Below are 13,672 nucleotides of genomic sequence, written 5' to 3'. Positions count from 1 at the left end.
TGCACCATGCCACGTCACCGCCTACGCCAGTCCTTTCATCCACCCCTCACTCTATTGGTAGGTTCCGTCGCGCCGCCCATTAGCTTGTCTACTGCCTTCTGTTCCCCCCAGCAGAGAGGACTTGGTATCGTCCCACCTACTCAAACTTTATTGCAGTTTCTCCTTCTTGTCATTTCCAACTCTTGTCATTTCCAAGTCTGAAATCCTCCAGTCACACTCCGCTCACGGCTCCAGCAGTGTTTCTCAGCGCACTTCTCCGTTCTGCGTTGGTTTGCGCCGGCTCCCCCCTCTCGCTCCGCGTTGGTTTGCGCCGACCCCCCTCGCTCCGCGTTGGTCGGCTCCGGTCCCCCCCTCTCGCTCCGCGTTGGTCGGCGCCGGGCTCCCCCGCTCGCTGCAGTGGTTCGGCCTCGGCGACCCCTCAGCGGCGCGTCCCCCGCCGCCGCGGTCCCGCTCCGCGTCTTCCTGAAGCCGCGCTCCCGCGCCTATCGGTCGGCGGACCCGCAGCCCCCGTGAGGCCCACGGCCTCCCGCTCGCCATGGTCCGCCCGCGCCGTGCCCCGCACCGCTCCGGTGCCGGGGGCCCCCTCGGAGGTCGCGGCCGGCCACCGCGGCCCCTGGTCGTGCGCGCTGTGCGCTCGCGTTCTTGGCCCGCCGGTCCTCGAGGCCCGCAGCCCCCGCGGATCCGGGCCCGCTCGGCCCCTCCCATGGTGAGTCTCCGGGTCTGCTTCCAGAGCCTTCCACGCACGCCCCGCCCTGCCGCCCCTCCTCTGGCGGGCGCCTTTGTCCGCAGCGCCCACGGGTCTCCCGCGGGAGGGCGCACCCGGAGTCCCGGATCAGCCTCTGGTCCGCTCCCCTTTGTTGCGCGGCGGCCTGGGCGGGGGGCGGGGTACGGGGGCGGGGCGGGTTCGAATTACTGCTGACCGCGCGTTCGACTGCACACGCGCGCGGGGTCGCCTGGCGTGAGCGCCTGTTTTTCCAATTGCAAAGTTGGTCCTCGGGCTCCGGGTCTGGAAATAGGCGAGGAGCCAGGCGTATGCACTCGCGCCCAGCTGTTGCTCGCGGGGGCGTTGTCCCCCCGGGGCCAGATGGCGACTGTGGACAGTCCCCTCTATTTGCGCGCCCGCCCCGCAGCGAGCCCAGACCTTAAGCCTGAAGGTAAGGAAGGCTTAAGGTAAACATTCAGCTGTGTAGGTTCGTGTGGCTGTCGCCTCTGCCCACAATATAACGTGCGTGCACTTTCTAGAAACATTGAGGTTTTCTTGGGAAACAAAACTGCCCATTGTGATGGTTGACTGGTGGCCACACCTGCGCATGCTTGGCCAGCTCTGAGCTATTCCCTGGCTTCGCTCTGACCGCTTCAATACCCTGTGATGACTTTGTCCACGGCCGAGCCTAGGCGGGTTTGCTACTCGGATCACCTGCGGAACGCAGACACACCCCTCGCTGTAACGCAGCAGCCTAGGCCTGAAGCTTTCCCTTAATGTTGGACGCTGCTTCTTGGGGTCCTCAGATGCGTTCCTTCCCCACAAATGTGGCTTGGCTTTGCCACAGCAAGTCAGACATGCGTGGACGCGAACTTAACTCCAGAGTCTCGCTTAACGGAGTCCCTAACTGTGCTCTCACTACCAGTGTGTTCCCTGCTGTTGCGGGCATACAGCTGTTCGTGGGGTGCAGGCAAAAACAAATCAGAAGCATTTCAGTGGTTCCCCCACCCCACACTTAAACAGTCTGGGACTTCTTTTGCGTGCTTAAGTATGTTTGCCTGATTTTCACTTAGGCCCGACTGTGGTCGCTCACACACTGACACGTGTGAGCACTTGTAGTGTTGTCTCAAAGCACGCGTGCAGGCCAGGTGGTCCAGTCCCGTTTGCTGTAATCCCGAGGGCTTGGTGCTGCAGGGCTATGCTCATCGCGAAGGCCCCTCGGCAGTGTTAACTGAAGACCTAGGCTGGTCTGCTACTTAAGACGCCGGGAGAACACGTTCTGGTTTGTCATCACGCAGGGTGTAAAGGCCTCATGAGCTTAGATATGAGCAGCGGATGCCTTCGCGATTATCAGAAGGGTCTTCAGCCTGGAGGCACGACCGGTCTGTTTGTTCAAAGGCTGGGCCAGGACCCCGCTTGTTTTTTTTTTTTTTTTGGAAATGTTTCAGCTGAAGAGTTTAGCTTGCACCCTGGGGTGGGGGAAGGGAGGATCTGTGGCTTTGTTTAGCAACATCATTCAGCATTCATTCAGGTCAAATGTTTGGTGCAAGGTAGCCTCTGGGAATCTTCCCCATTTTTCTCCAGGGTCGTCTTCTAACTTGGTGTCTGGTTTATGTCTCCTTGGGGTTCTCAGGAAAGGCCGTCCTTTGTGGGAGTCTCCTCTTGGGGGACAGTGGTCTTAGGGTGGCTCTGACCTGGGGCCAGGATGCAGCCCACAGCTTTCTGACAGTGGTCTAAGGGCGAGAATGCCAAGATGATGCTTTGAGGTTTTGACTGCTGGGGAAGGGATTGGGACTTGGAGTGTGTACCTGGAGACTGAGTCTGGATCTGAGGATGTTCCCTCTGGGAAGTGTGCAATGGTCTAGCTTTGAATGACCTCAGAATTCTCCTCTCTGCTGCAGGAAGGTGCTCGAGTCTTTGGGGCCCTTGGGCCTATTGGGCCCTCTTCACCTGGGCTCTCTCTTGGGGGACTTGCAGTGAATGAGCACCGGCTCAGCAACAAACTGCTGGCCTGGAGTGGCGTGCTGGAGTGGCAGGAGGTGAGCCTGGCTGGGTCCAGATGCCTGGGCTAGTGGAGGGTATGGATGGCCTGGGCGCTGGGCTGAGTCTTCCACCCCCCTTCCCGCCTGCAGAAGCGTAGACCCTTCTCGGACTCCACAGCCAAGCTGAAGCGCACCCTGCCCTGCCAGGCCTACGTGAACCGGGGCGAGAACCTGTGAGTGTGGGAGTGGGCAGAGCCCGGGGCAGCCTAGGATGCAGGGAATGGCTTCTGATGCACTCCCTACTGCAGGGAGACGGACCAGTGGCCCCAGAAGCTGATCATGCAGCTCATCCCACAGCAGCTGCTGGTGAGACCAGTGGGACTGTGCCCCCAGAGCCAAACCTGCTCCCCAGGCTCTTCCCACGCTTGCCTTACACAATCAATGGTGCCCTTGTCATCCACAGACCACACTGGGCCCCCTCTTCCGAAACTCTCAGCTGGCCCAGTTCCACTTCACCAACAGAGACTGTGACTCGCTCAAGGGCCTCTGCCGCATCATGGGCAACGGCTTCGTGAGTGGGGATGGGGGCCGGTGGGGCGGGACCGAGTTCTGCCCTGTGATGGAAGTCTTCTTGTACCTCTTCGTGGTCATCCCAAGATCTTGGTGGGTGGTACTTGAGCATATGGGCTGGCCAGAGTGCGCAAAATGCTCCCAGCTGCTGCCTTGCTTCTCAGGGCTGTGTGCATGTGTGCATGCGTGCGTCTGTCTGTCTGTCTGTCTGGTGGTGGTGGCGGTGTCCTTGCCATCTGGTGACCAGCCCCTACTGTTGTGGACCCAGTCTGAGGTCCCTGGACTGGACAGGTGGCAGGACAGGATGGAAGGAAGCCACCAGCACGTGCATGCTGAGGACTAGACTCCAGACTCGTCCCCAGCTCTGCCTTAGTCTGGTTTGCCTCTCCCACTTGACCACTTCCACGGATCATATCCCTTTCTGGGCCCCACAGACTTGGGACATGTGAGGCTGCAACCTTGTGCCAGTAGCAGCTCTGGGATAATATTCTGGAGCTTGGCCCGGGGTCTGGAGAATTCGTGTAGAAGGCTGGCCAGTGAGGTAGAGGTTCTTGTCCATCCTGGCACAGGAAGAGGGAGGACTGGCATCTCAGCTGTGCTTGTATAGTTTCAGCTACGTAGCAGCCACTGTGTATGCGGTTGCTGTGTCTTACAGGTGGGGACACTGCGATCCTAACATGGGAGGTGCCTTTCCTTGAGTGACAGACACAGCAACCTGGCCTGCCGCCTGTTCTTTAAACATTTAGGGATTGGTTTTTGGTCATTTATGGTGTGTGTGTCGTGTGTATGCCTGGTGCTGCAGAGACCAGAAGAGGGCATCAGATCCCATGGGACTGTGGAAGACTGAACTGGGAACCAAACCTTGGTCCAAACAACAGCCAGGTGTCACTGCTGCTCCTTCTCTCCAGTCCCTGCCACCTGCTATTAACCTAGCAGCAAGGCTGGGGCCGGTAGAGAAGGGAGGGACACTGCCATATAGGTCTTTGGTGCCTACCTGCCCGTGTCCTGCCCCTCATCAGTGACTCACCTGCTCTTGGGAAAACCTTGATTGAGCCGTGTTTTGGTGCCCTGGCCTATCCGAGCAGGTCAGCTGTTGAGTTGGAGGGCCAGGCCCTGATCTGCAGCCCTGTCCCCACAGGCGGGCTGCATGCTCTTCCCCCACATTTCTCCTTGCGAGGTGCGCGTGCTCATGCTCCTGTACTCATCCAAGAAGAAGATCTTCATGGGCCTCATCCCCTACGACCAGAGTGGCTTTGTCAACGCCATACGGCAGGTCATCACCACCCGCAAACAGGTGTGCCAGCTGGGTGCAGCCTGGCTCTGGTCCCAGTCGGTACAGCGTCTACACTTGGCTGGAGGGTGATGAAGGCAGGAAGGAGGAGCACCAGGGAGCTGGGAGGAGACAGGGCTTGGCGGGGAAGGGAGTTTATAGGTTTTGAAGGGTACAGGGGATGGCCCGGGGGTGGGTCCTGGGTGTGGAATGCTCTGTAGAGCAGGAGTGGGTTGGCAAGAGGCCCAAAGTCTCTGGAGGGTGACCTGTGTCTTGACACCTGGCTTCCAAATGGCGTTCACCTGGTAGCTGCTAAAGATAGTTGTGGGCCTCCATACCACCCGGGGCAGAGACTTATCTTGACAGTGAGGGCAGGACCAGGCCTCGGCCTGCTTGGACTGTGGTCAGGACTGCAGCCAGCTAGTGAGTGGGAAGTTAGGAGTTGAAGCTGCTGGCAGCAGCTGGTGTCCTGTCCCACAGGCTGTGGGCCCTGGAGGCGTGCACTCTGGACCTGTTCAGATTGTCAACAACAAATTCCTGGCATGGAGTGGTGTCATGGAGTGGCAGGAGGTGAGCTGCTGGGCCGTGTGGGCTGTTGGCCCACCCCCTTCCCTCCCCTGAAGTGTGGGCTGTTGGCCCACCTCCCTTCCTTCCCCTGAAGTGTCCTCTTGCTTTGCCCCAAAGCCCAGGCCTGAGCCCAATAGCCGGTCCAAGAGGTGGCTGCCATCCCATATCTATGTGAACCAAGGGGAGATCCTGTGAGTGGGGTGGGGTGGGGTGGGGTGGGGTGGGGTGGGGTGGGCAGGGCAGGCAAGTGGGCGGTGCAGGCCCCTGGGGAGACCTTGTGTCTGACAGCTGCTGTCTGGTGTGGCAGGAGGACGGACCAGTGGCCACGGAGGCTCTTCATGCAGCTCATCCCACAGCAGCTGCTCACCACCCTGGTGCCGCTGTTCCGGAACTCGCGCCTGGTACAGTTTCACTTCACCAAGGACATGGACACTCTGAAGAGTCTGTGCCGGGTCATGGACAATGGCTTCGTGAGTAGAGGGCCTGCAGCCTGCAGCTGCACCAGGGCCTCCTAGGTTTGCATGTTTGTCCCCTCCCTCCGCCAGCCCTCTATTGGAGAACTGAGGCACCAGCTTGTCATTACATAGACACTGTGCCAGCAGGCGCCTGCCTTGTGACAGCCCCCTCCCCACCACTGCATGCTGCTCAGCTCGGCTAAAACTCCCAGAGAACTTGGGAGGCCTGTAGCTCCCGGGCCAGATCCTCCGCTCTGGGGCTTTGGTTTCCCTTTGTGAGCAGGGGATCCTTGAGCTGCAACTCAGGAGGTACTCAGGACATCGGGGGGGGGGGGGGGCTTGGTTATTGGCACTGTTAACATAGCCAGGGTCTCAGTGTAAAGGAACAGGGCTCGCTCAGGGTGGGCCACATGCCTGGCAGCTTTAGACCCTTAGGACCTGCTTTTAGGGATCCCAGTTTGTGGCTGAGGGAGTGTGTAGATGAGTGTCCTGACTCGGGCCTGCTGTTAGGCGGGCTGCGTGCACTTCTCCTATAAGGCCTCCTGCGAGGTGCGCGTGCTCATGCTCCTGTACTCCTCGGAGAAGAAGATCTTCATCGGCCTCATCCCGCACGACCAGAGCAACTTTGTCAACGGCATCCGGCGTGTCATCGCCAACCAGCAGCAGGTCCTGCAGCGAAGCCTGGAGCAGGAGCAGCAGCAGCGAGGGGTGAGGTGGCTCTGCCCTGCGGGCTCTTGTGGGCCCTGCCCTGGGTGCCCACTTCTGAACCTCCCTTGGCTTCTTTCTCTGCAGATGGGTGGCTAGTGGACTCCCAGGCTGGGTGGGCCACAGTCCCAGACGAGGCCCAGTGGAGATTGGTGAGCAGCACTTGTTTTCCCAGGAAGCAGCAGGGTGGCCCTGGCTTTAGGGAAGCCACTGCATGAGGCACCACCTGTGTCCCTGGCAAGGTATGGGTGCCAGGGCCTAGGGGTGGGGTGCAGTCTCACGAGTAGAAGCCACCCCCTCCTACTGCCTCCCAGGTTAGATGCTTCTGAGCAGGGGCTCCTGGGGACTGTACCTGCCCAGCAACCTGAAGGACAGCGTCCTGAGGTCTCCAAGGATGGTCCTTGCCTCTGTTATGTTTCCCTAATAAAGCCTTTTAACCCACACATTGTCCCTCCCTGCTAATTCTATGCTCAGTGCAAGATGAGTGTGTCCAGAAGTCACACAGCGTGGATCCACCCATGTGCAGAGCTGAGTCTGGCGGTTTAGGGGATGTGTCCTGTTAGGTGGAAAGGTAGGCTTATGAGGCTAGTTACCACAGTGATGGCCTGCCTCTGTTATGTTTTAAGCAAATTTACATAAGGTCCAGTGTCCCACAACTGGGTTCTAACACCTGTTGCTGACTCTAGCACCCCAGAATGGCCCTGGCTGCTCAATTCCTCAGCCAGGTGTGGAATTGTAAGCCCAGGTTCAGTGTAGAATGCCATGGCAGGTTTGCCTCCCACATGCCCAGCAAGGTGGTCTTGAGCAGAGTAGCAACATTGTTTATTGTGGGCTCAGCCCTCCAAGAATTGGCAGTACAGGCGCTGCAGTGCTGGGTCCAGATGTGTCCGTAGTCGGAATGGGATCTGAAGGATCTCCAGGAAGCCCTCGGCCAGTGTGGGTGGCTCAAACTGCTTCCTGTGGGATAGGGGTGTTAGGTGGGGAAGGGGAGGCTCTGTACCCCACCACCTCCTGTACCCTTCAGTCCCCCAGGCCCCTGAACCTGTAACTGAACATGACCATGTCTGACACCAGTGCATGCGAGGGGTCGGTCATCTCGCGGAACTGCAGAAAGAGAGGCACAGAGGTCAGGGGGCATGGGCTTAGAGAGAGGCGGAGCCTGGAGGGTGTGGCTCACCCTGTTGTTGTGGCGAGCCTGCTCCAGCGTAGCACAGAAGTTGAAGCAGCGACAGGGCACACCTGCATCTCTGGCACACTGGATGTACCTGTGGAGGGGGCAAGTGCTGCTTTTGCTGCCACCCAGCACTCAGTCCCCATCCCCACCCCACCCCACCCCAGGGTTCCAGTACCTGGCCCTACTTGGGACATCTGGATTGGTATTGTCAATCACAACTTGCTTCCCCTGCCTCAGTGCTGCCTGGCATGAGCTCACACAACGCTGCCATGACCCCAGCGTGTCCTATGGGACCCAGGACGGGTCACAGTCAGTCTGGAGAGTCCCACCCCAAGAACAGTGCTCCGAGGGAGGGTACAGCCCCACTCACCCTGTTTATGTGGACGTATCCAGCTGGCAACAGGTGTTCCTGGACGAAGGTGGACTTGCCAGCTGTGGGGAAGTGTGGCCATCAGCTAGAGTCTAGGAACCAAATGATTACCGGGGGAGCCGGAGATTGGTTGGGCTGTGGCATCTCACCCCCAGGGAATCCTACTGTGACCACCACCTCTGGGTTTGGGCTGAGGAGGATGCTGGACTCTGGGATGTAGAGGGGCCCGGCGCTGGAGACTGTCCTCTGGCAGGGGAACAAAAGGGGGTGTAAGCCTGGGAGCCAAGCAAAAAAAAGCCTCTCAACGCTTTTCCCTTGGGTCTCACCGGGTCAAAAGCTGGAAGCTCAAATCCAGCTGCTGTCCACTTAAGGAAGAACTCCTCTGGAGTGGCAAAGCGCAGGCCGATGTTGAGGGCGAACTGGGGGAGAGATGGGTCTGAAGGGTTCAGAGGTGTAGCAGAGGTGGGTACGGGGAAGGATGGGGGACACGGATACCCCCAGGCTTACCAGGCGGTCTGCGCAAGAGAAGTCTTTCTTCTTTCTCCCTGGGGCCCAGTTGGCTGGGCGCCCTGCTGCATCTGTAAGGAGGGTGACCTTGTCCACCACTGAGCACAGACAAGGTTCCTCATACCCCCAAAGCCTGTTCCTCTTACCTCCCACGAAGATGCTGTCACTGATGGAAATGGGCACGCCCTCGTTGGCCTGCAAAGAGAGGCGGTGAGAAGCCCCTCCATATGGAACAGCAGAGGGACTGGTTGTACCCCATACACAAGGACTTTGCTGCTGCGTGTCTCGCCTGTTCCCCAGTGGCTTCCAGAGGGCACACAACCCACAGCAGCCCTGATTCCCTTCCCTGCTCTTCCCACTCGGGTTGTGTCAGTGTCTGCCTTTCTAGATCTGTACCCTTGGGCCACCTCCTCAGCCACCTTCCCACGTCCCTGATATTTGCCAGGCTCTCCCCTCAGCCACGAGCATCTCTGCTCACCCACTGCTTTAGACCTCAGAGGCTAAACCCTGACCCCTGAGCTGCAGCTTCTCAGTTCCTCTGCTCTGCAGATAAGAGTGCTGGTCTCCCAAGTCCAAAGCTGGGATTGACAGATGGCAGGGACCCGGGAGGGCAAAGGAGCAAGGGTCATGAGGGCTGTGCTGGGAATGCTCACCTGCTCCTGCAGATGGTCCCACATGCCACTCACTGGCTTCCGGTTTAGCCCTGCATGTGTTGCCACCAGCACCTGTGGAGGTGGCCAGGTTACACTATGCTCACAGTGCTCGGGATCTCCAAGGACATTCCTGTCAGCATAACCCCAGCTGAGGCCTCCATTCCATGCCTTGGGATGTTCTCTCTGGGTCCCAGTCCCGCACAGCCCCTCAGTGTCTCTTCTGGCAGTACCTGAAATGGGACCCCCAGCTTCTCCAATACAGCCTCCACCTTGGCCTTGAACACCTCTGCTGGCAGCTTCCCTCGCCCAATGCCCATTTGGTTGGTGAAGATTACCAGCTAGGGACAGATAAGGACACACTGGAGACCCTCACCACAGCTCAGCCTGAACACTACACAAACATGCCCCCCCCCCCCCAGCACCACACCCTGTAGCTCTTCTAGAGAAGATCCACACCCACGCACCTTGTAACCCTCAGTATCCAGCTCCTGGAGCTTCTTTGGAATCTCCGGATACAGAATCCTGTGGTCAGTGGGAAGCAGCAAGGACTTGTAGTCTAGAGGACTCTGGGTTCCCATCCCAGCCTCTTCCTACATCCCACCTCACCTCCAGTCACTGGGGCTGGTGGGGAAGACCTTTCCAGAGCGGGTGGTGATAAGAGTCCCATCTAGGTCAAAGGCAGCCACCTGGTGTCACCAAAAACAGGGACAGCAGTAGTGTCATCTCTGACCTTCCTCACAGGCTGACCAACACCAGCCCTTTGATACTGGGATCACCCTTAGGAACAGGCAACCGTCAAAAAATGCATGATTGAGGGAGGGAAGACGGCACAGTACCAGTTGCTCCTGTGTTCTCTGCTCCCCACTTTCCAGACTTTAATGGGGACCCATGTCCTACCCACACCCTTCCCCTGAGACTCTGCTGGGAGGATTAACAGCTCAGAAGGAGCAAAGGTCTTTGTTGGAAGAGCTGGAGAGATGACTAAATGGTTAAGTGCACACACATCAGGTGGCTCACAATTCCCCTAACTCCATCTCCAAGGAACCCAGTGCTCTCTGGCCTCTGCAAGCACCTGTGTGCATGTGGTACACATAAAATCATGCAACTTCACATAAATAAATGAGTAAATTTTAAAATTTTTTTTAAAAAAATTCAAAAATAAAAAATAAAAACAAAATTCACTGTTGACTGCATGCCCAGCCAGGGACCAGACACACCCCCCCCATTTTCTGTGGCCTCATTTCAGAGTGGCCCATAAACACGTCTAAGGTCTGGTCATCACTGATTCCAGGGCCTGCTCTGTATCCTGCCCCTCAGTGGTAGCAGTCTTCAGACACAACTCAACAATCTCTGCTCACAACAGCGCAGGCTCAGAGACTTTGTAAGACTATCCCAGGGCTGCACAAAGTAAACTTTGAGTAAATGACACGACTGTGACCTCACCTTGCCCCGGGGCTTTACCCCAGATGCTGTGAACACCAGTAACTTCTTTAAGCTCTCCCAGCCAGGGGATGATTTCCGCACCCTCTTTTCCGGAGGCTCAGCAACCTCCCGGTCCACCGAATCCACAGGGGGAGTGCCCGGTGGAGTATCTGGCTGGGATCCTGATGTGCTAACTTCTTCCCAATGCAGGGTTAAGGGGTGTAGGCCATTGACTAGATACAGGGTGTCCCCCAAGCGTAGAGAAGCTGACAACCCTGGCTTCAACTCCTGGGTCCCAACAGTTGATGGGTTAATGCCCAGCTGCAGAGAAAGGGAGAGCTAGAGTTGGCTCCACCCCTTTAGGGAACACCCGCCCCCTCACCAAGTCCAATACCCTATTTCACAAACAGACCCTTACTCTTCCCACCAATTCATTTCGTGCTACCAATCAGAACTTTGAAAGGTTACAGGTATCCAGTCTGGCACGGTGGAAAAGCGAATAGCTGATCAGCCTTCTGAAGAGCTGTGACCCACCCCGACCCCTCCCCCAAGTCCTTGCTGCCCGTTGCTGAGACACTGGTACCTGTTTCACTGCCACTGTCCGGGTCTCAGGGTCTGCAATCAGCTCCACTGAGGGTAAGGGGATGGAGTCAGGGTTTACATCACGTATGGGGACATGGCCAGCTACAGACTACGTATTGCACTTCGGAGGAAGAGGCACTTTCCTCCCACCCCCAACACAGGGCCTCAAGTAGCCTAGAGTAGCCTAGAACTCGCCACACACTGGTGGCTGGCCTTAAACGGATTCTTATGTCTCTACCACTCAAGTGCCTGGATGACGGGTGAGCCCGAGGACCTCAATAGGACCGGGCCCTACACTCACAGAGGTCAGGGTCCCTAGGATGTCAGAGACCCGGGGGTGGCACAGGATAGGTCTATTTTTATCTGTAGGATCGGCTTGTTCCATGAGACACATTGAGTAGACCTATACACCCTGCCCAGAGACCGTCTCTCTGCTGTGAGCATCCTCCTCCGTCCGGTGATAGTCTCCCGGACCCGCTCGGTCCCTCCCCAAAAGCCCCGTCTAGCTTCTGGGTCGGCACAACCTCCCCTGCAACTCTCGACGCCGCAATTTCACTTCTCCCGCGCCCACCTTGATTTCGGGAGCACTTCCGGTCCGTCACCTGGGTCAGGGGTCCCCGACCTAGGACCAGGGCTTGGCCATCCGACGGCAGAAATATAGGGGGCGGTCCCCCGGCGGGGCTCTGCAGCCACAAGCGGCCCCGGCATCCCAGCTGTGACATCCCGGGAAGCGGCAAAGGAGAACAGACTCACGGCTCGGCAGCCAGTTACGGTCTGCTACCGGAAGTCCTGCCTTCCCACTAGAGTCGCCCGGAAATCCCGCCCCTTGCCTATGGGCGGGTTTAACGTTTCCTAGGCTACCACAGCAGTTCCAGTACGTAGCCAGTGAGGCTAGTTTACTGTTGGGGTCACTTCTGAGTTCATTCCCAAACTCACCACAGTCAGAAGGTCTGACTCCTCCCACAGCACATGCGCCGTCCCTGATTCGCCTGCAGCTTTATAAGCCCGTGTGAGTAAGGGGCATTTGGATCCGTGGGCACTAGGTCCCTACGAGGGAGTTAACTTGGTTTTGTTTTGTGATAGGGGCTCAGAATGTAGCCGTGTTGTTAAAATTCCTTTCTGGGCGCAGTGGCACATTGTCTAATCCCAGCAGAAGCCGGCCCGGTCTACATAGCAAGCTCTGGGCAGCCAGGACTACCGTGAGAAAAGTTGCTTTCCAGGTGAAAACCTAAGCAATGTCTATGTTCCTCTTAAAAGTCTGAAAGATAAACCGAAATATGATCCCACCAAAGATCATTCCGGGAGACAATGAGCTTACTGGGTTTACAGAGCATAGGTGAGGGTTGTTACTGCCCTGGGGGTGGTGCTAGCCAGTGGAGCAAGGGCCACACCTAGCAGGCATGACACCTTTCCCCTACTTCTTCCTCACCCGCATCCTTTAGCCTCTGCCTAGGCCACAGGCAATTCGGGCAAAAGTGCCTACGTCCGCTTGTGAGAAGAGCAAGGCACTCAGGGCCTCATGACTTCTCTGCCTCCTCCTCCTTCTCTGAGTGAAATCCGCTGTCAACAGGTCCAGCTGGGCTTATCTTTCAGCCCAGAGGAATTATCTGACTTGGATACTAGCCCACCACAACACCCTAGCTAACCCCGAACTTGCAGAGATCTGCCTGCCTCTGCTATCGAAATATTGGTATTAAAAGCAAGCACTACAGCCGGGCGGTTGTGGCACATGCTTTTAATCCCAGCATTCGGAAGGCAGATCTCCGAGTTCAGGGTCAGCCTGGTCTATAGTGCAAGCTCCTGGACAGAAAACAGAGAAACTGTCAGGGAAAAAAAAAAAAAACAAAATAAACCAGCATCATCACGCCTGGTCATTGATGGTTTCTTTCCTTTTTTCTTTTTTAAATTTACTTATTATGTATACAATGTTCTGTCTCTGTTTATGCCTGCAGGCTAGAAGAGGGCACCAGACCCCATTACAGATGGCTGTGAGCCACCATGTGGTTGCTGGGAATTGAACTCAGGACCTTTGGAAGAGCAGGCAATGCTCTTAACCGCTGAGCCATCTCTCCAGCCCCGGTTTCTTTCCTTTTATATGGCATTTGGTCGTGGCTACGGTGTTGTTGGGTTGACACAGGTCCATGAAAAGAAAACACCTTAAGAATGAATTTAGCCTTTTTCGGCTGTAGGGTGGTGGTGGTCGTTGTGTATGTGTGTGTGGTGTTCTGTATAGCTCTGGCTATCCTGGAACTCGCTCAACATACCACCTGCTTCTGCCTCCCCAGTGTTGGGATTAAAGGCGTGTACCAGCATGCCTGGCTGTTTTGTCCTTTGAGGCAGGGTCTCTGGAAATCCAGGTTAACATTAACTGACTTCTATGCCTCCTAAATCCACCTCCTCGTTGCTGGAATGATAGACGTGCATAGAAGTGGCGTTCTCCACTCTTCTGACAGCGCAAAGCGGCACTTGTCCCTAGTATTAGAAGCTCATGGCCTCACCACACTCTTCCTTTGCTTCGATGATGCTAAATTCTCTGCTGCAAAATGGAAAAATCACGTCTACCTCCTGGGACAGATGCACTAAAGCTGGGGTGGTGGGGTAGGGCCACACAAAGAAACCCGGTCTTGGGAAAAACTAAACAACAAAAGGGCAAAGGCAAACAAGAAAAGGGAGGCAATCCATGTGACTAATTTGAAGGTGACAAATTTCCCC

General features: G+C 56.8%; 2 protein-coding genes across 4 annotated transcripts; one reads left to right on the top strand and one right to left on the bottom strand.

Moving 5' to 3' along the window:
- Positions 1–223: 223 nt before the first annotated feature.
- On the top strand, positions 224–6,695 carry Ptov1 (PTOV1 extended AT-hook containing adaptor protein). Of its 2 annotated transcripts, XR_012908357.1 has the most exons (12): positions 224–706; positions 2,605–2,742; positions 2,836–2,918; positions 2,994–3,051; positions 3,149–3,256; positions 4,394–4,549; positions 5,006–5,095; positions 5,210–5,283; positions 5,400–5,562; positions 6,058–6,255; positions 6,340–6,404; positions 6,567–6,695. XR_012908357.1 is itself a non-coding variant. In XM_075953262.1 (11 exons), exons 1-11 carry the CDS (start codon positions 536–538, stop codon positions 6,349–6,351), a joined length of 1,251 nt encoding a protein of 416 aa, XP_075809377.1. In that variant the 5' UTR covers positions 226–535; the 3' UTR covers positions 6,352–6,695. The 2 variants fall into 2 exon arrangements, 1 of the variants encoding a protein (XP_075809377.1); XM_075953262.1 differs by having other exon boundaries at positions 226–706; positions 6,340–6,695.
- Positions 6,696–7,057: 362 nt separating this feature from the next.
- Pnkp (polynucleotide kinase 3'-phosphatase) lies at positions 7,058–11,762 on the bottom strand. 2 transcript variants are annotated; one of them, XM_075953260.1, is made up of 16 exons: positions 11,532–11,753; positions 10,962–11,008; positions 10,400–10,699; positions 9,563–9,642; positions 9,421–9,478; positions 9,187–9,294; positions 8,957–9,028; positions 8,450–8,498; positions 8,304–8,374; positions 8,123–8,215; positions 7,946–8,042; positions 7,797–7,858; positions 7,602–7,711; positions 7,430–7,517; positions 7,295–7,356; positions 7,058–7,209 (listed from the first exon to the last, which is right to left on the bottom strand). In XM_075953260.1, the coding sequence occupies exons 1-16, from the start codon at positions 11,680–11,682 to the stop codon at positions 7,086–7,088; spliced, it is 1,572 nt and encodes a 523-aa protein (XP_075809375.1). In that variant the 5' UTR covers positions 11,683–11,753; the 3' UTR covers positions 7,058–7,085. The 2 variants fall into 2 exon arrangements, with proteins under 2 accessions (XP_075809375.1, XP_075809376.1); XM_075953261.1 differs by lacking the exon at positions 10,962–11,008 and having other exon boundaries at positions 11,532–11,762.
- Between the last annotated feature and the right edge of the window lie 1,910 nt (positions 11,763–13,672).

This window comes from Microtus pennsylvanicus, chromosome 18, assembly GCF_037038515.1.
Source record: "Microtus pennsylvanicus isolate mMicPen1 chromosome 18, mMicPen1.hap1, whole genome shotgun sequence".
Taxonomy (NCBI): domain Eukaryota; kingdom Metazoa; phylum Chordata; class Mammalia; order Rodentia; family Cricetidae; genus Microtus; species Microtus pennsylvanicus.
The sequence above is the reverse complement of the archived record's forward strand: the minus strand, read 5'-3'. Positions and strand labels throughout refer to the sequence as shown.

Excerpts from the sequence above, each read along its gene's own strand:
- Ptov1 (XM_075953262.1), top strand. The coding sequence starts at position 536 with ATGGTCCGCCCGCGCCGTGCCCCGCACCGCTCCGGTGCCGGGGGCCCC. Across the intron at positions 707-2,604 it reads CCCGCTCGGCCCCTCCCATG|GAAGGTGCTCGAGTCTTTGG; the intron begins GTGAGTCTCCGG and ends TCTCTGCTGCAG. Across the intron at positions 5,284-5,399 it reads GTGAACCAAGGGGAGATCCT|GAGGACGGACCAGTGGCCAC; the intron begins GTGAGTGGGGTG and ends CTGGTGTGGCAG.
- Pnkp (XM_075953260.1), bottom strand. The coding sequence starts at position 11,682 with ATGTCACAGCTGGGATGCCGGGGCCGCTTGTGGCTGCAGAGCCCCGCC. Across the intron at positions 10,700-10,961 it reads GGACAGTGGCAGTGAAACAG|CTGGGCATTAACCCATCAAC; the intron begins GTACCAGTGTCT and ends CTTTCTCTGCAG. Across the intron at positions 8,216-8,303 it reads TCTCTTGCGCAGACCGCCTG|TTCGCCCTCAACATCGGCCT; the intron begins GTAAGCCTGGGG and ends TCTCTCCCCCAG.